The sequence below is a fragment of the Apodemus sylvaticus genome, chromosome 17 (assembly GCF_947179515.1).
Source record: "Apodemus sylvaticus chromosome 17, mApoSyl1.1, whole genome shotgun sequence".
Lineage (NCBI taxonomy): Eukaryota > Metazoa > Chordata > Mammalia > Rodentia > Muridae > Apodemus > Apodemus sylvaticus.
The window spans coordinates 26748039-26775174 of record NC_067488.1 but is presented as its reverse complement, the minus strand read 5'-3'; the positions used below and the strand labels follow the sequence as shown (position 1 = coordinate 26775174).

At 46.4% G+C, this 27136-nt stretch overlaps 2 protein-coding genes and 1 non-coding gene across 8 annotated transcripts in view; 1 reads left to right on the top strand and 2 right to left on the bottom strand.

Moving 5' to 3' along the window:
• Positions 1–545: 545 nt before the first annotated feature.
• On the bottom strand, positions 546–19140 carry Ntaq1 (N-terminal glutamine amidase 1). Of its 5 annotated transcripts, XM_052161203.1 has the most exons (6): positions 18899–19140; positions 10895–10994; positions 9161–9211; positions 6094–6242; positions 5150–5274; positions 546–1300 (listed from the first exon to the last, which is right to left on the bottom strand). In XM_052161203.1, exons 1-6 carry the CDS (start codon positions 18985–18987, stop codon positions 1191–1193), a joined length of 624 nt encoding a protein of 207 aa, XP_052017163.1. In that variant the 5' UTR covers positions 18988–19140; the 3' UTR covers positions 546–1190. The 5 variants fall into 5 exon arrangements, with proteins under 5 accessions (XP_052017163.1, XP_052017165.1, XP_052017164.1 ...); XM_052161205.1 differs by lacking the exons at positions 546–1300; positions 6094–6242 and having other exon boundaries at positions 5176–5274; positions 10887–10994; XM_052161204.1 differs by lacking the exons at positions 546–1300; positions 5150–5274 and having other exon boundaries at positions 6145–6242; positions 10887–10994.
• Positions 12992–13118, bottom strand: LOC127668272 (small nucleolar RNA SNORA11). The gene has a single exon (XR_007974047.1). It is a non-coding gene; the product is annotated as a small nucleolar RNA SNORA11 (small nucleolar RNA).
• A 7938-nt stretch (positions 19141–27078) lies between the features above and the next one.
• The window catches only part of Atad2 (ATPase family AAA domain containing 2), a 43444-nt gene continuing 43386 nt past the window's right edge, over positions 27079–27136 (top strand). For both annotated transcript variants that reach the window (XM_052160420.1, XM_052160419.1), the window contains exon 1: positions 27079–27136. This exon is cut by the window's right edge and continues 234 nt beyond it. The gene's annotated coding sequence lies outside the window, so the exon portion shown is untranslated.

The window sequence follows — 27136 nt, the reverse complement described above, 5'->3', positions numbered from 1 at the left end:
AGAGAGAAACAACCAGAAATACAGGGGGGGCGCAATGTCAACTTTGAAGAAGAATCACAAATAAGAGAGAGAGGAAGCAAGACAGACAGGCAGGCATGGAGGGAGGGAGGGAGGGAGGGAGGGAGGGAGGGAGGGAGGGAAGAAGGGAAGGAGGGAAGGAGGGAAGGAGGGAAGGAGGGAGGGAGGGAGGGAAGGAGGGAGGGAGGGAGGGAAGGAGGGAGGGAGGGAGGGAAGGAGGGAAGGAGGGAAGGAGGGAGGGAGGGAGGGAGGGAAGGAGGAAGGGAGGGAGGGAGGGAAGGAGGGAGGGAGGGAGGCAAGATCAATCTTCTAAGCACCCATGCTTCCCTTAGAACCAACAGAAATCAAGCTGGGCATGGGTATCCATCCATACACACACACACACACACACACACACACACAATTGACACGAGTTTATCTCAGTGACTTGGTACTTGCCACAAACTCAACCTGGCCATGGATTCAGTCATCATCACTGCCCAATTCTACCTCAGAAAAAAAAGGGCACAGATTCTTCAAAAGCAAAATTAATTTTAAGTCAATTTTATTTACAGCTACATATATAAATGGGCCAAGTAACACTCAGACAAGGTATCTGCAACTTTTCTAAACATCGTAGTCCAAAAAGACTAATACTTACAGCTGATTCAGCTCACAATACTGTCCCTTTCCAAGCAGCAGAGCTGTCTCTAGAAACATTTTAGCCGTACCTTGAATGGGTAACAGAGTCTCGGAGCCACAGGCCACACACCTGCGCTCCAGGAGTTTAGAATCCAGCCAGACAGGAAGTAGAGAGAGCAGACAAAAGGAGTCGACTCCAAGTCCACACTTCTAGTTTTACAAAAGCAATTGCTGGCCTACGTCATCACACATTGAAATAAGCAAGCCATAGAGACATTTTATCAGCCATATACTGAATTGGCATATCTATGCCTGAGGCTGGGGGCTGACTGATTAGGGTCGGGGATACAACTCTGGGGTAGATCCCCAGGCTAAAAAAAGGGGGCAGGAAGAGGGCTTATTCGTTCATTTTTATCTGTGTTCATTAATGTTTCCTGTGAAATTTAATGAGAACTATACGCCTCTGGGCCACCTGTACCACACTGCTCTGAAGTGGTAGGATGGCTCACTCAGACCCTAGAGTCTCTCTAGTCGCACACCTGGCACCGGGCTCAGTAGGTTTTGCCGCTGAACCGATGCACAAACTCGGGCAGCGTGTAGACAGTTCCCCATCCTACTGCTGGGTCCATGCTGATGAAGTCGTTCAGGTTCATTTTAGAGTCTAGGAAAGAACACAAAAGAAGAGTCTGATGAAACAAATTTCAGGTTAGCAGCAACGGAAGAACCCAGAGACCTGAGGGGTGAGGGAGGGGTCCATTCAAATACACAGGAGTTCAAGATCACTCTTGCAACGCTCTTGCCTCAAACACACAGCCATCTCTTCAAGACATAGATAGGGCCACATCAGCCTATGGAAGGATGCTCTGGCGTGCAAAGTCCAGTAGTTTTTACAAATATTGAGGTTGTACAAAACAGGGGGAAAGGGAACTGTCACCGACTGGGGGAAACAAAAAAAGGTACGACAACTAAATGCCATACCCCTGAGTTAGATTCGGCACCAGAAGACATGCGTGAGAAGCCATGGAAAACTGAACAGTATTATCTTTTTGCTTTTTTTTTTTTTTTTTTGAGACAGGGTTTCTCTGTGTAGCCCTGGCTGTCCTGGAACTCACTCTGTAGACCAGGCTGGCCTCGAACTCAGAAATCCACCTGCCTCTGCCTCCCAGACTGCTGGGATTACAGGCATGCGCCACCACTGCCCGGCATCTTTTTGATTTTTGTTTTGTTTTTTGGTTTTTCAAGACAGAGTTTCTCTGTGTAGCCCTGGCTGTCCTGGAACTCACTCGGTAGACCAGGCTGGCCTCGAACTCAGAAATCTGCCTGCCTCTGCCTCCCAAGTGCTGGGATTAAAGTTGTGTGCCACCACCGCCCGGCTATCATTAATACTTCTATACCCTGGCTGCTCTTCCAGAGGCCCTGGGTTTGAAGCCCAGCAGCCAAATACATGGTGGCTCACAACCAGCACTAACTCCAGATCAAGATCTGATGCTTTCAGGCTGGAGAGACGGCTCAGCAGTTAAGAGCACTGGCTGCTCTTCTGCAGCTCCTGAGTTCAAATCGCAGCAACCACACGGTGGCTCACAACCATCCGTAATGAGATCTGACGCCCTCTTCTGGAGTGTCTGAAGACAGCTACGGTGCACTCACATATAAGAAATAAATCTTAAAAAAAAAAAAAGATCTGATGCTTTCTTCTAAACACATAAGGTAATTGGCATGCATACACGTGAAACCCTCATATGCATTAAAAAACTGAAAATAAATACATCTTTAAAAAAAAAGAAAACTTAAGACTAAGGGAACCTGAGGGAGGGTTATATAAGAACTCTGTCCTACTTAGCAAGTTTTCTAGAAGCCTGAAATTATTTAAAAATAAAAGGTTGTAGAAAGGGTGCGTGCATAATCAAACTGTCATTTCCAAGCTTAGTGGACAAGTTACAGGAAATTCAAAGGGACAGCAAGGACACAGTCTCAAACAGTGAGTTGTCACTTATTCCCTATGTCTCCAATATAAATGGCAAGGAAAGAGCATATGCATATTAAAAAATACTCTCCAGGGAGCGGGAGCAATGGCTCAGTGGCTAAGAGCACTGACTGCCACTGCAGGACCCAGGTTCAGTTCCCAGCACGCACGACCATCTGAAACTCCAGGGGATCCCACACCTTCTTCTGGGTCTGAGGATACACGCATGCAAGCAAGCACTCATGCACAAAACAAAAACAAATCTGTTGCTTTTTTTTCTTTTTCTTTTTCTCTAAGAGCTAGAGGCACTGTGGCATACACTTCTAATCCCAGACTGCAGGAGGAAGAGGCAGGTAGATCTCTATGAACTTAAGGCTAGCCTGGTCTACACAGTGAGCTTCAGGCCAGCCAGGAATACATAGTGAGATCCTGTCTAAAATAAGTAAAAAGAGAGAGTGCCCTCATTTATAAGTCTAAAATAAGTAAATAAAAGAGAGGAGCTGGAGAGATGGCTCAGAAGTTAGAAGCTCTTGCTCTTGCGGAGGACCTGGGTGTGGGTCCTAGCACCTGGTAGCTCACAACTCCAGTTTCAAGACAGTCGATGCCCCCCTCATTTGACCTCCTCAGCCCCACGTAGTGCACAGACACGCATGCAAGCAAAACATTCAGATTTAAATTTAAAAAAATAAAAATTTAAAAAATAAAAGGGAAAGGGGAAAACAGTGTAATTATATATTTTTTAAAAGATTTATTTATTTGTTATAGGTAAGCACACTGTAGCTGTCTTCAGACACACCAGAAGAGGGCATCAGATCTCCTTACAGATGGTTGTGATCCATGATTACAGCACCATGTGGGTGCTGGGGACCTTCAGAACTCAGGACCTTCGGAAGAGCAGTCAGTGCTCTCAACCGCTGAGCCATCTTTCGGGCTCGTAATTATATTTTAATTTCAAAAAAGTAAAAATACCTTTAAGATAAACAACAACAACAACAACAAAATCTTGGTTTTTGTTTCTTTTCCAAGACAGTTTCTTTGAGTGTCGCCCTGGCTGAGTGTTGATTTGTAAAGCAGGCTGACCTCGAACTCACAGAGGTCTTCCTGCCTCTGTCTCCCAAGTGCTGAGCTTAATGGTATGCGCCACCACAGCCTAGCCGACCAAAAAAATGTTTTAAATAAAATTTAAAAACTACTTTTTTTTTCTTTCTTTTTTTTTTTTTTTTTTTTTTTTTTTTTTTTTTGTCTTTTTTGTCTTTTGAGACAGGGTTTCTCTGTGTAGCCCTGGCTGTCCTGGAACTCACTCTGTAGACTAGGCTGGCCTCAAACTCAGAAATCCGCCTGCCTCTGCCTCCCAAGTGCTGGGATTAAAGGCATGCGCCAACACCACCTGGCTAAAAACTACTTTTTAATGTTTTTATTTATTGAGCGGTTCATATGATGAATTTTAGCCATATTCTTTCTCTTCCTAAAACTCCTCCAAAATCGCCCCTCACCCCAGAGAACAATATTCTTTTTGTTTGGTTGTTTTGTTTTTTGTTTTTCGAGACAGGGTTTCTCTGTATAGTCCTGGCTGACCTGGAACTTACTAAGTAGACCAGGCTGGCCTCGAACTCAGAAATCCACCTCCCTCTGCCTCCCAAGTGCTGGGATTACAGGCATGCGCCACCAACACCTGGCTGAGAACAATTATTCTTAAGGGACAGTCGCCTTCTCCTAACGCAGCTTTCACAGTTGTCACATGAAGGCAAGGCTGGGCATAAGGAAGCAGCTTTTGCTGTGGTTTCTTCCATTACGAAACCTCTCGCTGAGACTCAAAACTCTTGTCAGAATCCTCGTCAGATATGCTAGCTGTCTGATGCTTTCTTCCCCAAAGAGCTACTGAGGCCCTTGGCCTGCTTCTGCAGAATCCCGCCCAGCCTGGAGGCCACTTTCCCATAGACTGCATTAGCCACAGGACAGGATGACCACGCCCAAGACAGGAACAGTGTGAAAGGTCTCCAACCATAGGGCAAACAGCCTGCAGAGGCACCCTCAACTGGACTGCTGCCCGGAAGCGCAGAAGGGAGAGTGGCTTCATGATAAAACTCTCTGAACACCGGCTTATGACATCACACACCGGGCGGATACACTGGGGACTTCTGCTGCCAGGGAACAAAACCCCACCATGGCGATGCGCTAATTCCAGTGTCAGGACCCAGCAGATGTTTACAATAGCCAAGCAGCCGGCTACAGTCATGGCTTCTGGCCCTCAGCACTTACTCTCCCCAGGAGGGCTTTTGCCTTCTAATCCAGATGCTGTGCCTCAACACAGGGGGCGAGGGCTGGTGCCCTCACCCGTCCTCACCACTTGGGGAGAGGGCGTCTCTGGAAGGCGACTAGGTGTAGACAGGCGGAGCAGCGCATGCCTTTAGTCCCAGCACTCGGATCTACAGAGCAAGCTCTAAGACAGGGCGACAAGGAGAAACCCTGTCTCAAACCAACGAACAAAAACCTGACTAAGGGAGACACAGATCTGAGCAAGGCCCACCAGGCAAAGCCCTGGCTCACCTGCAGTTTCAATGCAGGGGTACTCTGGAGGCGGCTCTCTCCAGTTCCCACTGGAGTCTTTCATGTGAGACCGGTCTGAGGCGAAGTTCTTCAAGTAGGAGTCAGCACGAACCACTCGAAACTTCCTGCAGGTAAATCAGCACAGGCTTCTATCAGGGAGGCATGGAGGCTGGCAATCCAACTCATTGCTACAACGGACTCTGCTCTATGATGTCCACAAGGCTACTCCTGAGGTTTTGCACAATACTAATGCACACACACACGTCCATGGCTATTACCTATTAAACAAGCTGAAGGAAATGATGGAAACCCAAGCTGTGATAGTACCGAGAGTAAATCCACCCAGTTGTCTTCATATACACATAAGGGGCACACAGTACTGGTGATATTGCACGTAAGGGGCAAAGGAGAGGACTTCTGTTGTCGCCTTGCAACACTCTTGATTTTGATAACATTAGTCATGCTCACACTCCAGGAACAAGAGAAAAATCCTGAACACATCTGAAAGGAAATGGTGAGAAGCTTTTTTCTTAGTGTGTGTGTGTGTGTGTGTGTGTGTGTGTGTGTGTGTGTGTGGTCAAAGGTAATCTCTAGGTATCAATTCTCTCTTTCCACCATGTGGATCCCAGAGATGGGAGCTTGGGTCTGCAAGCTTGGCTGATCCTTACCACACTAGCATTTATAATGCCACCAACCCTCTGTACGATGAGGAGCCTTTGAAGCTCTAAGATGCTCTTAAGTTCTTATAGAACAGGCATACTAATAATGCAGAAATAGGAAGACGGAGACACAGGGGAGAAGGGAGGGGAAGCAAAGAGAAGGGAGGGGAGAAGGAAAAGGCTGAGAAAAGGAGAGGGAGGGAGAGGAGGGAGGCAGAGAGGACTTCTGCGTAAACACCAAGTCTTACTTCAGAAAATCAGTAACTCAGTACTGAATTTCCTCACCTCCTAAACTGTGGATGAATGTCATCCTCAGACTTAAGGGCATCTTCTATGTAAATGTCGAAAGGGCAGGGAAATGGCAAAATAGTGTCAAGATCATAAATGAAGCTCTGTCCTTCCCTTGACACATGAAGCAGAACGACATGATAATCCTAGGAATAATAATCACTGAGGTTAACCCAGTTAGTGGAGGACGGTCGATTCCAACATCACAGGGTCAGCGCACGGGCATCGGCAGACAAGCATCACCTTCCTCGGGATACCAAAGCTAGACGGTAAGAAAACACAAAGCCACAGCACTGAAAAACGCCCAGGGACCGGGAATGGCTAAACAATCGCGGTGTGTGACACACTGTTCCATGGCACCCCATGTTCTATAGCTGAACAGGGAAACTGATTGTAGGGCACAGATGCATTTTGTATTCTAAAGTTTGATCACCTAAAGATGGGCAGATGCATTCAGAAGCATACACTTATTCACACATATGAATGAAAAAGGAGGTAGCTACAAAGACAGCTACACTTCAGACCTTCGCTACCCCCCTCCCCCAACCCCCTGGGGGGAAAAAACCTTGTGTTGAAGGTTTACTTATCAAGGTGACATTAGACAGGCAGTGGAGGCTTCAAGAGGCGAAGCCAGGGTGGATGTGGCGACACACACTTTAATCCCAACACTCGAGAGGGAGAGGCAGGTGGGTCCCTGGGAGTCCAGGCCAGCCTGGTGTACAGGCAGCGTTCCAGGCCAGCCAGAACTACATACTGAGACCTTAAAAATAAAAACACAGTGAAGCCTCGAGAGAAGTCTCCTGGCCTCTGGGGGGCGTGTCCCTGAAGGAGATAATGGGAGCCTAGTCCTTTCATCTTCTTTCTCTCCTTGGCCATAAGACAAACAGCTCTGCCCCACCCGCCTTCCTGCCTCACTAGAAGCGCAAACACAGAGCCACACACAGTCATGGACTGAAACCAGATATGAGCACAAAATAAACCTTTCCTCTACTGTGATTCATCTCCTGTACTACTTACAGTGACAGGGAGTGAGTGGGTGGCCCTCCAAACTGCTAACAGTAGGGGCTTCCCAAGGTTAGGGCGAAGAAGGATGCAACTTTCCAATTTTTATTATTCTTCTAATAAAAAAAAAAAAAAACAAAAAACAAAAAACAAAAAAAGAAAAAAGGACACAACACAAAGCAGCCAAGCTCTCACCTGCCTGGGAAAGATCTCATCTCCAGGGAGAAAGACAAAGACAGCTCTCACAGCCCGGCCTAGTGACAGAATGGATGCTACCTCTTACCCTCACTGCCAGATACAAGACACTGCCAGTACCAGCTGAACAGGAGGACAAGCGACTCTCAGGGGACATGAACGCAGGCTGGTGCTTCAAACCCAGAAAAAAAATGCACCGGAAATAAATGCTGAGCTTATAAGCACGCTAACAGCACCACCTAGGTCGGCTTCCTCAGCACGCTAACGCTTTCTCTGAGATGGCAGGAAACACCATCCAATGCTCCCTGCAGCTCCAGCTCCAATAGAGGAAAGGAGAAAGGGGCTCTATCCAGGGTTAAGAGCTGCTGCCCACTTCCTCCTGGCCTGAAGACCTTTGCTCTCCTCCACCACAGCGACCCTGTGTTTCAACTTCCTGTCCCCTTGACCTAGGACTTAGTGAAGAATGACTTAGCCAAGGATGACTCAGCAGGAAAAGGAACCAGCCACAAAAGCCTGACAATTCAACTTCATCTCCTGGAACCCATGTAAAAAGCCTGTGGATGTGGTGTTGAACATCCATCCGCAATCCCAGCACTCCTGCAGCGAGGTGGAAGGTGCAGACCGGTCTGTAAGCTCACAGGCCACAGGCCAGGGAGCCTAGAGCCCACAGTACAGCAACAGAAACAAAAGAAACTCTTTGTTGCCTCCACAAAGCAGGCGAGAAGCTACACTACAGAGTTGTGTTCTCACCTCTGTGTGCACTTGCTACAAATGCACGCACACACGCACGCACACACACATGCAACAGACAAATAATTAAATATTTTAATAAAATATTAAATAAGTATGCAAATAATAAAATAAATATGCAACAGACAATAAAATAAATATTCAGAAAAATACTAAGCTGGGTGTATGTGTGTGTGAGAGGGAGAGAGGGAGAGAGGGAGAGAGAGAACTAAATCGTAAAGCCTTTTCTAGTAGCTGTCTTCAGACGCACAGGAAGAGGGCGTCAGATCTCATTATGGATGGTTGTGAGCCACCGTGTGGTTGCATGGATTTGAACTCAGCACCTTCAGAAGAGTAGTAGTCAGTGATCTTAACCACTGAGCCATCTCTCCAGCCCTACATTGGACATTTATAAAACCGACTAAAAGCCAGACATGGTGGCCGAAACACGTCTCTAAATCCAGCACTTGGGAGGTGGGACAGGAGAACTGGAAGGTTCTGGCCAAGCAAAACTACAGAGAAAGACCCTGCCTCCGATTCCCTGTGTAATTCCATATACGCATCAACATGCCTCAGCTCCAGAACCACAAAACTGACACAAACAACCTCAGTAAGCAAATGTTTATTTTGGCTCCTGGTCTCATAGGCTACAGTTAACCAACCCTGTGGGAAAGGCATGAAGACGAGAGTGACTGGCCACGGCCACAGGCGTAGGAGGCAATTGCTCCTCACATGACAACAGGCTGGGAGGGAGAGAGAAACCACACTTAGGCAGAACCTTCAGGGCCCAGTCCCTGTAACACACCTCTACTACCCAGGCCTTGGGTCTCATGGATTCCACAACCTCACAGAACAGCATCCCCAGCTAGGGACCAGGAATTCAAACACTGCAGCCTGTAGGGGACATTTCATACACTAACCATTATAGATCCCAAAACAAAAATTTAGACAAACGTATGTCCATAGTGCTTCTACCACAGACAGAATAACATCCTTTCTCGGAAGATCCTTTTCTTAATGCTTGTCACAGCCTTTCTCTAGTGTCCCTTTGATTCTGCCATAGTCTTTACTACAGCATACTGGTCCCTCAGAGGCCACCCAGAAGAAGGCATCAGAGATGCTCGGGTGGCCATCTTACCCAGGTCACAGGTCCATTCTCGGGTCTTGCCTGCTGTTTCCAGATAGGTACCTACAAAACACAGGACATCCATGAGTTCCGTTCACATCCTCGTAGATCCCCTAACAACAAACCAGACCTAGGTGGGGTGATGAATATGGAGCACTTGTTGCTCCTGCACAGGACCCAGGATCTGTTCCCAGCATCCACGTGGCAGCCTAACGAACATCAGTAACCCCAACACCAAGGAATCCAACCCCTCTTTCTGGCTTCTATAGGCACAGTGCACAGATATATATAAGGTATACAGACGTATATGTAGGCAAACACGCATACATGTTACCCCTCTACACACCCCATCCAAAAAAAAAAAAAATCAGTCAAGCATGCTTGCACACACCTTTAATCCCAACACTCAAAAGCAGAGGCAGGTGGTTCTCTGTGAATTTGAAGCAAGCCTGGTCTACATAGTGAGTTCCAGGCTAGCCAAGGCCACATAGTGAAACCCTATTTCAGAAAAAAAAAATAATTAAATTAACTAAACTAAATCTAAAAATCAAAAATGTTGGGGCTGGAGAGATGGCTTGGTAGTTAAGATGTTCTTCTAGAGGACCCAGGTTCAATTCCCAGGATCCACATGGCAGCACACAGCTGTCTGTAACTCCAGTTCCAGTAACACCATAAACACAGACATACATGCAGTCCAAACACCAATGCACATGAAATAGAAATAAGTCAGTTTTTAAAAAAATCAAAATGTTTATGTATCTGAGCAATTAGCACCAATGTGAAGGGTCAAAGGTCAAATCCAAAGTGTAAGTATCCTTCATGGTGAGAGCACTGCAGTGTCCTCAGACAGCAGAAAGGCCTGGAGTAGGAGACAGAAGGCTAGGCAGGGTCCAGTCCTGCCTTCCCATTCAGTTATTCATGAGGTCTCTTTGCATCTTTCCTTCTTTATGTTTTCTGGCTTGTTTTTCAAGACAGGGTTTTTCTATGTAGCCCAGGCTGTCCTGGAACTCACTCTGTAGACCAGGTTAGCCTTGAACTCATAGATCTGCCTGCTTCTGCCTCCCCAATGCATCAGCCACAGCCCAGCTTTCTTCTTCAGTTTTATGTAGAGAAAGTTAGCAGGTCATGGCAGTAAATGTCTGCAATCCAGCTTTGGCTATCTAATGAGTATAAGGCTACAGTGCTTAGGTAACACGAACCCTGTCTCTAAAAACCAGAAGTGAAGTCAATAAAATAAACCTTGCCAGTTTCATAGAGCTTCTATTAACCCCAAATTAGACAACACAAAGGGCTGCTTCTAATGGTTCACACAAGTTTCCTACAGCTCTATTTAAACTTCAGAGACACACCTTTACTTCAAATCTGCGTTACACGACTCTAATAATACAATTTTTAAGAAGCTCTAAGCCATACAAGGAGTGTGCTTATAATCCCAGTACTCAGAAGGGCACTACAGTTTACGGCCAGTCTGGTCTACACAGTGAGTTCCAGGTCAGCCAAGGTCTACACAATGAGACATTGTCTCAAAAAGGGAAGGAAGGAAAGAAACGCACTCTGCATAAATGTACCATCACATAGTGCGTTGCCAAGGAGTAAGGGAATATATTCTTCTAAACTGAATCTAAATGAAAATAAATGTGTGAACGTCTGCTGCTCCAAAGTACGTTAGAACACAGCGCCTGCACTACACTCGGCTCCTGAGGTCCCCTGAACCTCACCTCATTCTGTAATCACTTACCAACTTACCATCTTCTTCTCATTCGATATGAAGACGGCGTAGCATTCCTCCAGCGGGTACTGGTTGTGTGTTTTGATGTATTCACAGAGCTTCCAAATGTTTTCCTCACTGAAATAAAACAATTGCTTAATCAATATAATTACAAGTGAACAGCTGTCTTTTGGATTTAAACAAAAGATAGATGAGGATATAACTAGAGAAGACCTTAGCCACCTCATCTGACAGCTGGCTAACAGGTGGCTTTAGCACAGTCAGCAGCTGCTAGCCAACCTGTATTGTGTGCACACGTCCAGAGAGCCCTTGCCTACGGCAGAAGGCTGACTGTGGCCAGAAGCTGAGATTCCGCTGGAACCCCAACTCCAGCACTAACAAGAAAAGCAGGTTTGCGCTTCCTGGCTTCTCTAAGCACCTGCTTTTCTCCTCTGTAAAATTCCCATTCTTAACACCACGTTGTAACCCACCACAAATCCCAGTACTTGGGAGGCAGATCTCTTCGAATTCAAAGCCAGGCTGGGCTACATAGTAAGAACCTGTTTCAAAAAATAAGTAGGGCTGGAGAGTTGGCTCCGTGATTAAGAATACCTACTGCTCTTCTCGAGGGCTCTAGTTTGACTCTTAGCACCACATTGCAGCTCACAACTACCTGAAACTCCAGTTCCAGGGGGATCTGACACACTCACAAGCACAAACTCATATACACACTCATATATATATAGAAGAAATTAAAATAAACTGAAGACATTTCAATTTTAAAAATAAGTAAAGAAGCCAGGCGGTGGTGGCACACGCCTGTAATCCCAGCACTCTGGGAGGCAGAGGCAGGCGGATTTCTGAGTTCGAGGACAGCCTGGTCTACAGAGTGAGTTCCAGGACAGCCAGGGCTACACAGAGAAACCCTGTCTCGAAAACAACAACAACAACAAAAAAGTCCTTTTAGAAGCTGGGCAGTGTGGCTGGTGCATATCTTTAATCCTAGCATTCCAGACGCAGAGGCAGAGAGACAGGTTCAACCTCTGTGTTTGAGGTCAGCCTGATCTACAGAATGAATTCCAGGACAGCCAGGGCTAAAGAAATCATTTCTTGGAAACAAAACAAGTTCTTTTAGAAACTGAAATTCATCTTCCTATACTCTGTCCCAGACAAAGCTCTCCCTATGTGACAGGCCATTAGCTAGCTGACATAGTCAAAGCCAGCCCAAGCAATGCTGAGTATCATCACACTGAACTTTCTTCCCAACACAGGCAAGGACAGGCACTCCCCTCTGACTTCATGGCTCAGCCCCAGGGCTCCTGTCTCTATGTAATGGATCACATACACCTCTGCTCAAAATGAGTCCCAGGTTGCTCTACTCACGGCCTATCAGTCAGGGTATCAGAGCCAATTTCTAGTCATCCACACCTCAGTACCTCAGAAACACAGAAACAGCATGCGGGAAATTTATGAAATTATGCCAGGCAGTGGTGGCATAAGCCTTTGATCCCAGCACTTGGGAGGCAGAGGCAGGCAGATTTCTGAGTTCGAGGCCACCCTGGTCTACAGAGTTTCAGGACAATCAGGGCTACACAGAGAAACCCTATCTCAAAAAAAAAAAAAATTATGAAATTATATTAAACTAGAAGTATTACAGAAATATGCTTTTTCTATTACATTGTGTGTGTGTGTGTTTATGTGTGTGTGTGTGTGTGTGTGTGTTATTTATGCATTCTACAGTGCATGTGTGGAATTCAGAAACAACTTTTCAGAGACTGTGGATCCCAGGGACTGAACTCTGGTCCTCCAGTTTGGTGACTAGTACCTTTAGCTCCCCATCCCCCACCAACCCTTTTAAGAAAGATCCAGGGAGGGCAAAATAGCTCAGAGGGTAAAGGCCAGCATGCACTCCTGGGGATCCCGGTGGTAAAGAGAGAACCAACGGTTAGTCTTCATTCCTCAGAGCACCCATAGACTACTCACACATGAACCTACTATGCTTTGGTCCCCCCAACCCCATCCCACCCCTACCACGCCATCCCACCCCCACCACCGCTAAACACTGGAGCACTTCCCCCAGTACTAAGTCCTGTCCCACTGGTTTTGTCTGGAAGCCATGTGGATGAACAGGAGAGACATGTAGGGGATCCACTCACAGAGAGGAAACTACTTGTACCCCTCATTACAGTGGTCCCAGATTCTTCTCGGGTATGTTGTAAACAGAGAAGCCATTCTTCAGGCCCCCTGCTCTGAGCACACCCCGTAAAATGTTTATCCAAGTTCTGAGAAGACATGTGTTGGTCTAGTCTACAGGAATTCTCAACTTAACTACACACAATCTTCAAGGACATATGAGACACAATCACAGCTAAGTGCTTAGATAATGAATTAATGACTACAGAAGGAACCAGGCCTACAGGCAAAGCACCAGAGGGTCCATTAAAGCCGCATAAAGAAAGCACAGACGAGGGAGCCATTAACTGAGAGAGAGGGGCAAACAGCAAAGGTACAGGTCAGCAGTTTCTCCTTTTGCCTTGTCCCCGTGTACACACACACACACACACACACACACACACACATGCACACGCACACGCACACACACACACACACCCATACACGTTTGCATCCTGAAGGTGGTTTGAAGTTAATGCACAGTTCAGGTGTCTACAAACAGCATTAGCAGGCAGAATTCATAATTGGCTTGACGCTGCCTCTTATTTCTCAAATTTTTGTGAATGTTACAAAGGGTAAAAAAATAAAACGTGCCAGATGGTGGTGCATGCCTATTATAATCTCAGCACTCAGGAGGAAGAGGCAAACAGATCTCTGAGTTTGAAGCCAGTCTGGTATACAGATAAGAGTTTCATGACAGCCAGGGCTATATACAGAGAAACCCTGTCTCAAAAAAAACAAAACAACAAAAAAAAAAAAAGATAGAGCTGGAGAGGTGGCTCTTCCAGAGGTCCTGAGTTCAATTCCCAGCAGCCACATGGTGGCTCATGACCATCTGTAATAGGATCTGCTGCCCTCTTCTGGTGTGTCTGAAGAGAGCGTCAGTGTACTCCATATACATAAATATTTATTATCCATAAATTCTTTAACAAAATAAAATAAAAAATGAAACTAAAAGTTCCTTTTGCTTAGTAACTTTTTTTTGGGGGGCCACAGGGCCTCACTGTGTATCTCTGGCTGGCGTGGAGCCCACTATATAGACTAAGCTAGCCTCAAACTCAGAGATCTTCCCACTCTTCCCCCGGAGGCTAAGATTAAAAGCGTATGCCATCAAACTTGGTCATTAATTATATTCCATAACACAACTAATACACTAAGTTGAGAAACCCTGTGACATTTTTGTGGTTTCATATTTAAGACAGGGTCTGGCCCAGAATTTGCCATGGAACCAAGGCCTGTCTTAGACTTGAAGTTATGGTCCTGGCCTCTGCCAGTCGGAGCTGGAATTACAGACATGAGCCACCACACCCAGCTCATAAGTTTTTTTGTTTGTTTGTTTGTTTTTCAAAAGGAGCTCAGGCCGGACAGTGGTGGCTCACACCTGTAATCCCAGCACTCTGGGAGGCAGAGGCAGGCAGATTTCTGAGTTCGAGGCCAGCCTGGTCTACAAAGTGAGTTCCAGAACAGCCAGGGCTATAGAGAGAAACCCTGTCTCGAAAAAACCAAATCCAAAAAAAAAGGAGTTCTGGCAAAGATTTATTAAAGGAAAACTTTTTTGTTTACTTCTCAGCAGTCCGTTTGGCATGCTTCTAATAATATCAGAATCACCTGGGTCAATGATAGCCAGTGTGCTTACTATGTAGTATTTTCCACACGCTGTTCAATATTATTGCCACTGTAGTGATGGACACCAGTTTTAGCCAACCTGGCATAGTACTCTATTTCGGATTTCCTCAAAGCTGGGCAGTTCTTGGCGAGGATAACCAACTTTGCTTTGCCTTGTCTGATCATCTTCAGAGTCTGTTTGTACCCCGCACATACTTTCCCCTTTTCATAACAAGCTGGAGCCTAGAGTTGATCGGCTCCAGAGATTTTTTTCAATCTTCTTTGGGGCCACCATCTTCCTGCCTTAGGGGCAGGACAACCCCCAACCAAGACCAGCTGGCAAGATCACGTTTTGTTTTTTGGTTTTTTTAGTAAAGATTTATTTTCTGTGTAGGGGTGTTTTGCCTCCACGTATGTCTGTGCCCCGGCAAGAAGAGGCATCAGATCTCCTGCAACTGAAGTTACAGAGAGCTTCGAGCCACCACGGAGCTGCTGGGTCTAGAACCCTGGGCTTCTGGAGGAGCAGCCAGTGTTGTAAACAGCTGAGCCAGCTCTCTCTAGCCTCACCTTTCCATGAACAGTGTGATGATAAAGAGCTTTGGGGATGAGGTCCTGACATGTGGAAATGCTGGGAACTTCAGCAGGAATACAAAGGACTCTGCATTTGTCCTGGGTTCCTGGCACCTATTCAACTGTTCAATGGAAAAATAAAACAGGGAATGGGGTTGAGAGTCTCTCCAGGGTATCAGTTGATCTTATCCCTAACAAATGGGCTAACAAAGCAACAATGAAGAGTTGAGACTGCAGCAGGCCTTCCCCATGAGCTGAATCTGAAGCAGCAGACACTGGGAAGCACCTAGCCCACAGCAGTGAATAGGAATGTAAGTGCTAGGACAAGGCTAAGCAAACTCGAGACCCTTAGGGTTCTACACTAAGCACTGGGATAGGAAGGGGGAGGAAAACCTGCAAAACCACAGGGCCCCACTATCACTGTTAAGAAAGATCTGGGAAGAGAAGTAACATCTAACAGAATATAGAATGCAGGAGCAGGGCTGGAGTGATGGCTCAGCGGTTAAGAGCACTGACTGCTCTTCCAAAGGTCCTGAGTTCAAATCCCAGCAACCACATGGTGGCTCACAACCATGTGTAATGAGAATGAGATCTGATGCCCTCTTCTGGTGTGTCTGAAGACAGCTACAGTGTACTTACATATAATAAATAAATAAATCTTAAAAAAAAAAAAAAAGAATGCAGGAGCAGCATTTACTTCAAGATAAAAGAACCTGCAGTCAGGTGTGCTTAGTGCCAAGCCAGTCATGGCAGGATCACATCAAGAGATAAGTTTAGCTGTCAAGGCGGGGTGGGGGTGGGGCCTGGTAATAGCATCTATCTCATACAGGACAGAAATGCTATAAAACACACACTAAAATTCACAGAACGAAGAAGAATTGATACTCAAAATGCCAACAGAGCCAAGGCTGAGAACCCCGCAATAGGGAAGGAAAGGGAGGTTCAAAATGAGGCTGTAAGAACTTAGGCCAGCCGGGCGGTGGTGGCGCATGCCTGTAATCCCAGCACTCTGGGAGGCAGAGGCAGGTGGATTTCTGAGTTCGAGGCCAGCCTGGTCTACAGAGTGAGTTCCAGGACAGCCAGGGCTATACAGAGAAACCCTGTCTCGAAAAAAACAAATCCAAAAAACCAAAAAAAAAAAAAAAAAAAAAAACCAAAAAAAAAATCAACATAGCAGCCTTACACTCCTCTGTTGTACTATCTGTAAGTCCAAACTCTCTGAGGTAGAACCCTCAGGTAAAAGTTTTACAAGCTCTCTGATGATTCTTCAACACATTCAAACTTAGAACTGTATGAAGTTTTAAGCAATGTGAAACCAGAGGGGATGGAAGGGCCTTACTTTCTCCACTGCTATGGCAACATCTTTCTGTTTGTCTTTCTTTTTGGTTTCTCTGTGCAGCCTTGGCTGTGCTGGAACTAGCTCTGTATACCAGGCTGGTACGAGGCATGTGCCACACCACTACCCGCTGGCAAATCCTAAGGAAGGGTCTATTCTAGCTCAGTGGGAAAGGCATGAAGCAGACAGACACCTTGTATCAGCAGTCAGGGAAGCAGAGAGAAATACTGCCGCTCCGTTCTGTTTCTCATTTTTATTCAGGTAGGGCCATCAGTCCACAGGATGGTGCTCACTTTTTGGGTGGATCTTCTATCTCCATTAATGCAATCCACAGACATGCCAACAAGTTTATCTCCCAGAAAACTGATCTTTTAGAATTTTTTTCCCCTGACTTTCTGATTTTGATCAGAAAACCCAAGATTTACTTTTTGAATTTTTCTAACAAGATTTCTGACTTCGGTCAGAAAAACTCATGAGCTATCTATCCAGAGAGCTTTTAGAATGTTTACTAGCAGTGAGAGCTGTCTTGAGCAGAAAGCTAGTTGTTTCAACCAGAAAGTTTCCGGAATAGCAAAAAAAAGCTGTCTCAAGGAGAACACACACACACACACACACACAGAGCAGTCTAGACAGCATTATCAGCAGAACACAGGCTGCCAGCTTGGACCCACAATTTGACTTCGAGCAGTTTGTTTTCACTGCTCGAAACACCCCTTCTTTCAGAAACCCGGACCTAGCTAAGGCTGGACCCTGGCACTGGCAGGAAATAAATCTACTGCTCGCTGGTCCATGCTGAGGCGTCCATGCTGAGGCATCCCTTCCCCCTAAGGGACCAGCCACACAACGGTATAGCAAAGAACAGAGTTTATTTAGGGCATGGAGAGGGGAGTTAAGAACATAGTAGAGGCAGAGAAAGGCAGGGAGAAGGAGAGAGTAGAGAAATAGACGCCGGCCATGACCACGTGGAGGGGGGAGGGAGGAAGGGAATGAGGAGAGAGGGAGAGGAAAGGGGCAAGAGAATAAAAGAACAACAGAGCAAGAGAGAGAGGAAGGGGCAAACAACTCCTTTTAGACTGGCCAGGCCTACCTGGAGATTGCCAGGTAATTGTGGGGAGGAGCATACCTGGCTGTTGCCAGGTAACTGTGGGGGTGGAGTCCAGACACAGTACCAACACAAGGGGTTGAAAATCAGATATGATTCAGAACAGTAGCAATATTAGCCGTGAAATAGAAACGAAGTTTTTTTTTATTATTATTATTCAATATATTCTTTATTTACATTTCAAATGATTTCCCCTTTCCTGGATCACCCCTCCCCAAAAGTCCCATAAGCCCTCTTCCCTCCACCTGTTCCCCCATCCACCCCTTCCCACTTCCAGCAACAAAGTTTTTAACGGCTGTAGATCACCACAACAGGAGGATCTGTATTAAAAGGTCGCAGCATTGGAAGGCTGAGAAGCAGAGCAAGCACTTGGACTTGGGCTAAAGTGGTCATATCTGAATAAATGTTAAGTTCTTAAGAGTCCTTGGTTGAGGGCTGGAGAGGTGGCTCAGCGGTTAAGAGCACTGACTGCTCTTCCGAAGGTCCTGAGTTCAAATCCCTAAGTACAGCTACAGTGTACTTAGATATAATAATAAATAAATCTTAAAAAAAAAAAAAAGATAAAAAAGAGTCCTTGGTTGAGTGGCCAGGTAAAGCGGGGAGTATATTCAAAAGACCCTGAGGTTTCTCCAGGGTTGGGATAGCAGTCCCTACACAAAAGGAAGGTGAGGCCTAGGGGCAAAAAAGCCAAGGTGAACAGTATTTGCAGATGTAGCCTAGGACACTAACCTCACAATCCTGAGGCCTTGTGTAGTGCCCAGCACCCTTTAGTACCTCAGAGTTCTTCAAAGCTGCGATCACAACAGTACCTACCTCTTGGGATTACTGTAAGGTTCAACTGAGCAAATTTACACCATGCACCCAAAACAATGCCTAGCACATGGCGAGGACGGTGGGAATGCAACCATCATCATCACGCCAGTAAGGTAATCAGGATAGCTACCACAAACTCCGTGTCTCCATTGTCTTTAAAATTATAAAGACCTATTCTTCAATCTGAACCAATACAGCCTTCAACAGTTAGCATAGGGTCTCCAAGCCTCACTTCCCTCCCTATGCACTAAGACGCCTCAACTCCACCCCACTGCCCAGGCTCAGCTAAGGAGACCAGAAATGAGTCCCACACCCTCCTCAACCCGGCGCCAAACCCAGGCAGTGTAGGCCTGCAGCGCTCGGGGGAGCACCAGGATAGGGACGCATTGGTGGCGGCGCGCAAAAACGCGCAGAGTCCCGGGGACCACGCCCGCGATCTCTCACCAATAGCAGCTGCTGTAGACACACGCGTCCCGCGTAGGGCAAGCCGGCTGGTACTGCGGGGCCGTGGCGGCGGGGCCGTCCCCCTCCATGGCCCGAAGCTGTGGCTCACAGGTCAACTAAACAATCTGCTTGCCGCAATTGTCGCCAGTCTCTCTGGAGGAAAGGACAACAGACTAGCCGGCCAGGGCAGTTTCCGGGTGGAAGGGCCCAGCGCCGGGTGGGCGGGATCCAGTGCAGCGTGAGGGCGGGGCCCGGGATGACGATAAGTGCGTGTTTCTAGGTGGGCGGGACCTGGGTGGGGGTGGGGGTGGGGCGGGGCTGGTGAAGTGGGTGCTGGGAATGCGAGTCTAAGATTATGGAGAACTGTGTAGTTCTTGCCGGATTTTTTTTTTTTTTTTGGCATGGTGGGTGGAGCCTGTGATGGAGCGGTATCCACTTAGAGGCGTCCCTCTGGCCCTACCCCCAGCCCGTGACCGAACCGGTTCTTCAACTAAGCTTCTCGCCCTCTCGCCCTCTTTCTTTATCGAGGGATTGCTTGTGTTGTTGCAGTGTTACTATGAGCTTCCGGATACCCCTAAACTCCAGCTAAGGTTGCCAGCTGTGTGAAACCAGAAGAAACTCTAAAATAAGAGATTCTTGGGCACGAAAGCTGAACCTTTAGAACTCGAGCAGGAACCAAGAAAGAGGGCAAGGCTAACGGAGGGAGTACGCCCAAATCTCACCATATTGTAACTTAACTTCTCTTAATTTGGATCTGTGTGTGTGTGTGTGTTTTTTTAAAAAAGCTTTAACCAGGTGTGGTGACAGACACCTATAATTCAGGAGACTGAAGCAGGAGGATTGCTTCAAGATCAAGGTGCGCCTGGACTACAAAAGAATTTTTCTTAAAAAAAAATTATTTAAAGAGTCTGGATAGCATTTTGTGTTAACCATATTTATTTGCAGAAGGGAAGACACCAAATTGCTAAAACAGTGTTGATTTATAGTGGATGAAGGACATAGAGAACTGTCTCTGTAGACATCCCAGTTTCCTGTGTGCTAGAAGTACTCAGAGAACCTCCCTGCAAAAGCTGGACTTCTTAAGATTGGTTTATAGGCCACCCACAGACTCTCAACCTTTCAAGGCCCAGACCCCATAAAGTGCTGTGCTGGTGGTATACTGGTGAACTCTAGCTGCTCTCCAAAGGCCACAAATCCTACAAACTAAACATGTTTGTGTCTGTTACTAATTTATTGCTTCAGCTTGCATGCTCCCTTCAACAGAGGCTTGGGGGAGATAGGGGAACAGTCATGGAACCTCTCTTAGTTTGTATAAATGAGTGCGAAGTTAAGCTTTCTCAGTAGGATGGAAAGATATTGCAAGGGGAAGAGGATCCCTGCAGTTTCTTTTTTTTTTTTTATATGTAAGTACACTATAGCTGTCTTCAGATACCAGAAGAGGACGTTGGATTTCATTATGGATGGTTGTGAACCACCATGTGGTTGCTGGGATTTGAACTCAGGACTGTCAGAAGAACAGTCAGTGCTCTTAACCACTGAGCCATCTCTCCAGCCCCGATCCCTGCAGTTTCTAAGGGGACCAGAGCTAGTTGTGTGATCGTCCTAGCCTCCAGTGCAGTCAGCTCTGGAGAGACACCACAATTTGGGGAAGCCTGCTTACGGTTGTGGGTGGTCAGCAGAGTCACACAATGAATGGCCTTCCATCATCTTTCCTCCCTCCATAGTACTCTTGCCCCAGATGCTGTGAAAATCAGCCCTGCTGCTTCTCAGATTCCTCCTCATCTGCCCCACACAACACCCATCCCCACCCACCTACTTCCACACTCCATGGTCCAGGGGTTGCCTGTCTGCCCTGAAACTGCGCATCACCCCACACTTGGCAACTCCAGCAGAATTGACCTGCCTTCTATTAGCCCTTCCTCGATGAATAGGAACCAGTTTCAAGTTAGTATTTATGTAGGTTTTCCACCCCAGCTGTCTTAGGGCTACCATTGCGCTAAAGAGAAACCATGACTAAGGCAACTCTTCTAAGGGGCTGGGGCTGGTTTACAATGTCAGAGGTTCAGTCCATTATCAGCAAGGCAGGAAGCGCGGCAGCATCAGGCAGGACGACGCTGGAGTAGCTGAGAGTTCTACATTTTGTTCCAAAGGCAAACAAAAGACAGCCTGCCTCCCATGTGGCTAGGAGGAGAGTCCCAAAGCCCACCCTCACAATGATACACTTACTGCAACAAGGCCAGACCTCCTAACAGTGCCACTCCCTATTCATATTCAAACCACCACATTCCACTTCCTGACCCCCATAGGCTTGTCCAGACAGGTGAGTCTATGGGGGCCATAACTGCCCATAGCATAATAAAAAATATATTTAGTCCAACTTCAAAAGTCCCCATAGTATATAGCAGTCTCAAGGATGTCAAAAGTCCAAAGTTCAGGGCTGGAGAGATGACTCAGTGGTTAAGAGCACTGGCTGTTCTTGCAGAGGTCCTGAATTCAATTCCCAGCAACCACATGGTGGCTAACAACCATCTGTAATTGGATCCGATGCCTTTTTCTGGTGTGTCAGCAACAGGATGTTTATATACAATAAATAAATGAATATTTTTTTCAAAAGTCCAAAGTTCAAATCTTTTCTGAGATGCATTCAATCACTTAGCTGTAATCCCTATAAAGTAAAAATCAAAAAGCAGAAGAGAACGCATGGCTGAAGCATCAAAGGAAACACATTACCATTCCAAAATGTCATAGTGAGGAAATATGGATCAAGAAAGACCGAAAGCCAGCGGGCAAACTCTGCATCTCCATGTCTGATGTCGAAGCGCTCTTCGGACCTCCAACTCCTCTCATCTTTGTTGCCTGCGACAAGCTTCTTTCTTCTGGGCTGGTTCCACTCCCTGTTAGAAGCTTTCTTTGGCAGGTATCCTGTGGCTCTGGCATCTCTAACATCTTGGAGTCTCTGAGGGACCTTTAACTTTACAACCTCTTGTTCCAATGTCTGGAATCCACACATGATCTTCGGGCTCTATCAAAGGGCTTGGGTCACATCACCGCTTCTCCGGCCCTCTGTAGCACTCTAGGCTCTGGTTGACTCCACTCCACTGCTGCTGCTGCTCTTGGTGGTCATCCCACAGTACTGACATCTCCAATTCTCTGGAGTCTTCCACTGAAGCTAAGCTTCACCAACAACCTCCCCATGGGCTCCCTTCAGGGTTCCAAGCCTCAACTTCTTTGCATGACCCCCTCAGTCCTGGGCCATCAACTGCAACTGAGGCTGCACCTCCACCAATGGCCTTCCCTGGCCTCTCACAGTGCCAAGCCTCAGCTGCTCTCCAGGACCCTTTCGTGCCTTCAAAACCAGTACCACCTAGGTGACTCTTACACATTACTAAGTCCAGCTGCAGCATGGCCTTGGGTCTCTCTGGAACACAGCTTCTTTTTGATTCCCAGAAGATTTCGCCTTGGTGATGCTGGTGCCTTCTTAATCATGGCTAATTTCTTAGCTCCAGCTAACCAGCATCAATAGTCCCAGGAGTCTTGTTCTGTTCCGTGCTTGACTCTAAATACAGAGAGCCATGTGGCTAAAGCTGTCAAGTTCTGCTGCTTGCTGAAGCTAGCACATGGTCCCCTCTTATTATTACTAGCTTTCTGTTTTCCAACTCCTTCACTGCCTAAGCTTGGCTGTCCTGGAATTTGCTCTACGGATTGACCTTTAACTCAGAGATCTGCATGGCTCTGTCTCCCAAATGACGGGATTCAAGGCATGCCTGACCATGCCTGGACTGCAGCTTTTCTTCACCTAGAACTTGCTCTGTCCCGGGCTGGCCTTGAACTCAAGAGATTTGCTTGCCTTTGTCTCCTGGGATTAACGATGTGTACCACCAAGCCTGGGCCAGATCTTTTCATAGTCACTATTACTCAAGATCTGGATCAAAAGCCCGGGTCTTCCGGCCTTAAAATCACAAGGATAGGGCTGGAGAGATGGCTTAGGCGTTAAGGGCACTGACTGCTCATCCAGAGGTCCTGAGTTCAATTCCCAGCAACCACATGGTGGCTCACAACCATCTGTAATGGGTTCTGATGCCCTCTTCTGGTGTGTCTGAAGTACAGTGTACTCACAGAAATAAATAATTCTCTAAAAGAAAATACACAAGTGTGCCCGCCACTTCTGAATTGTTAGAAGTACAAATGAGAACAGTAGCCAGGTAATAACACCTAACTTCCTTGTTCCACTGCAAACACACAAACAATCAGCTAAGCTGGGTGGGGGTCTTACCTCGAGGCTACCACTCCCTTAATTCCCAGGATTCTGCTCCATTTTACTTCCTGCTGCCCTTTATTACTTGAGCATTTTGTATTTTGTACATTTTGTATTTTCAAGACACTCTTCATGAGTAAACCAGAGGATAAAGTCTATGCTGGGCTTTTCTGAGATTTCCTTTGTCAATTTAATTACTGATTCTCTTCACTTTAGCCTTAGCCTCAGGCAGATTCTTCAGACAAGAGCAAAAACAGCCTTATTCTTCACCAAACTATCACAAAAAATGGTCTCTAGGCCACATATCACCATTCTTCTCTGAAACCTCTTGGGCCAGGTCCCTACAGTTCAAATCATACTCAGCACCAATGTCTTCAATATTCCTACTAGGATTAAGCCCCATTAAGCCCCACTCAGAGCACCCCACTGCTTTCCAAATCCAAAGTCCCCAAATTCACATTCCTGCAATCCCTGGTGTCCAGCCCACCCCTACAATGCCACACCTACTCTAACAAGGCCACCCCTAATAGTGTCATTCAGGAGCCAAGCATTTTCAAATCAGCACACCAGCTTTAGCTGCATACAGAGTATGTCTCTATTTTGTAGTTACTTTGTATTCAGCAGCTGCCTAACCTGTCATTGTCTCCTGATTATTTTGAGGCGTGTGTGCAAAGGTGGTGGGGAGACAGGGTTTCATATAGCCCACATTGGTCTGGAACTTACTGTATAGTCAAGTACGGCCTCGACATATCCTCCTTCTCTCTCCTGAGTGTTAGAATTACTGGGCACATCACCACACTTAGACTTTGAACATAAATGGCAAATTCTAGCAGTTAATACACATGTGCCCCTGAACCACCATACTCCCATGCCTGTGTCCACATCTCTAAAACTCAGATTAAAAGTAGCTTTGCTACAAGGGTTGAGTTTGTCTATATGATGTAGTCAGTAGCCACTGGCAACTAATCATGGAAGTCACAGTTATCTGAAGGATAATCCTCCCACAGAGACCTCAAGAGTCGGCTGTGTCTTTCCTGACAATCCCATGAGAGCCATTGAGAGACTGCTGAATTGCAAAAGATACACACTGACAGATCTTTTTAGTAAATGTTCTGGTGGGGGGATGTCAGAGCCTATCAATGTTGGCAAAAACCAAATTTCCTGGCAGTGTTTAGCTTCCCCCAAGCAGTAGTTTTAATGCGGGCAGGAGAACAGAGAGGAATTTATCTTCCTGACACAACTGTTAGAAACTATGTTAATATTTTGTCAAGTCTCTTAAAGCAGAAGTTACTATGTTGGTATCACATGACTCAACACCCTATATAAGACACAACTGTATCACTTTGCAATTACATGCTAATTCTCATATCTCTGAGAATTGAAATCTAAGCATTAAACCCGACTGAGATCTTTTTTTTATTGGGTTACATAGGCCTGGCATAGTTCCTTTGTTATTGGGGTACAGATGGCTAGAGATGTAGCTCAGTTGGGAGAATGCTTGCCTGTCATGCAAGAAACTCTTGATTCAATCCCCAGCACCACATAAATGCTGTGATGGCACAGATGTGTAATTCAGCACTCAAGGGGTGGAAAGCAGGAGTATCATAGGTGGATATCAGAGCCCAACAAATGCCCACTGGGATTTTCGCTTTCTTCTGCCTCAGAACAAAGAGCTGAGCCAGAGAGGGACTCATGGGTTAGTGGTAGAAACAGAAATTGTTATATATATACACAAACACACACATACATTTTTGTTTTGTTTTAGAGACAGGATTTTTCTGTGTAGTCCTGGCTGTCCTGGATCTCACTTTGTAGACCAGGCTGGCCTACTACTCACATGATCCACCTGCCTCTGCCTCCTGAGTGCTGGGATTAAAGGCATGAACCACCACTGCCAGCTACAGAAACTGTTTATTAAGAGAGTACCCCACCAGGCAGTGGTGGCAAACACCTTTAATTCTAGCACTTGGGAGGCAGAGGCAGGCAGATTTCTGAGTTCGAGGCCAGCCTGGTCTACAGAGTGGGTTCCATGACAGCCAGGGCTATACAGAGAAACCCTGTCTGGAACCCCCCCCCCAAAAAAAGAAGGGGGGCAGCTGGAGAGATAGATGGCTCAGCGGTTAAGGACACTGACTGCTCTTCCAGAGGTCATGAGTTCAAATCCCAGCAACCACATGGTGGCTCACAACCATCTGCAATAAGATCTAATGCCCTCTTCTGGGTTATATATAATTAAAAAAATAAACAAACAAACAAATAAATAAATAAATAAAAGAAAAAGAAAAAGAGAGAGAGATTACTTCTAATACAAATGGGCCAGGGCCAGAGCTGGTATTTGTTTCTATCAAATTGGGACATTTATATGTCTCTTGGTTTACAAGGCTTTTTTTTTTTTTTTTTTTTTTAATGCCAAATGGCGTCTGTATCAATTAAGAATGACAGAGATTTATCTGTTACCTAGACAGCCCCTCTGGGCTACTCCCTGGTGATCCTGATGGCTTTGTTTGGGGTAGAGGTTGCCAGTCTTCCACCACCAGCTGCCACACAGGTCCCATCAACCTTCTGTCAGACCCAGAAGGTCTGAGAGATTTTTCTGTGGAGGAGGTATTTGGGGGAACTGAACTACCTTTGCAAAGTAGAGCAGTCAGCCAGTGTCTGCAGTTTGGACAGGGCTCTGGCAGCTGGTGAGGAAAGGGGCAGTTCTTTGCCAGGTAGCACGCTTGAAAGAGGTCCAGATAGACGGACTTGCTACTCATCTTTGGAGACAGCCTCAGCTGAGGCTACGGGAAGCTGGTATTGTCTAGCAGGGGAAAGCTTTTTTATTAAACACCTTAAATGCCAGTCAGCAGATCTCTTGGAGGGGTTTGAGAACCAATAAGCGTGCCCCTAATTTAAAAAAAATCTCCTTTTTAATTACTTTCTTTACGTTTAACCTTGACAACATATACAGAAGGCTAAAGCTCACCCTGTAAATGAATTACATTTGTACTTAGCACGACAGCAAACCGTTCTGAGCACAGAAAAGAATTTGATCATTTATAAGGTGACTGACCATTAAACTTCCATGTCATAATTATCCTTAACACTTTACAAGTTAGTAGCGTTTTTTTTTTTTAAAAAAAATTATTTATTTATTTATGGGTAAATACACTGTAGCTATCTTCAGACACACCAGAAGAGGGCGTCAGATCTCATTACAGATGGTTGTGAGCCACTATGTGGTTTCTGGGATTTGAACTCAGGACCTCTGGAAGAGCAGTCAGTGCTCTTAACCGCTGACCCATCTCTCCAGCCCCAAGTTATTTTATAAAAAAGCCCCAAGCTTTTATAAGATTAGAATTTTACAGTTTTATCCCTGGTAAGTTTATATGACTCAGTCTATCCCAATAGCTGTTTCTAGTTCTTTTAGCTGTCTTTAAGGACCGTTATATTTTCTTTCTTTCATGCAGTTAATTTATTTTTGTTAACTCATCAATAAGAACCTCTTCCGTCTCAAAGTCAAACCTATCAAAAGCAAAGTGCTTGGTTTAAGGACTTTTTTTTTTTTTTTTTTTTTTTTTTTTAATGCTGGCGTTTGAAGCCCAGATGGCGCGAAGAGCCGCCGGCAGGTAGCCAAAGGGGCCTTCCGCATCCACGCGCCAAAATTCCAAACAGGACGCTGCACCGCTCTCTCTGTCTCCTTCCACTGAGGGCGGAGAGCCGGAACTACAGATGGAAGAACAACGTCGCAAATTCTGGTGTGGTGCTGACACTGTGTGCTGGAGTCCCAGTACGCTTCGGTACAGGTTCCCGCGCTCTTCAGAGCGGAGGAGCGTTTCGGGTTCGTCGGTCCGGGCGTGGGGTGGGGTGGGCATGGGGTCAGGAGGCGGGGCCGACGGCTGGGGGGCGTGGCCGGCGGCGGAGGGATTCGGCGCGCGTACGCTGCGGCCGCTGGGCGCGCAGTTTGTGGCGCCAGAATTCAGAGCGCGTGAGCGCCGGAGAAG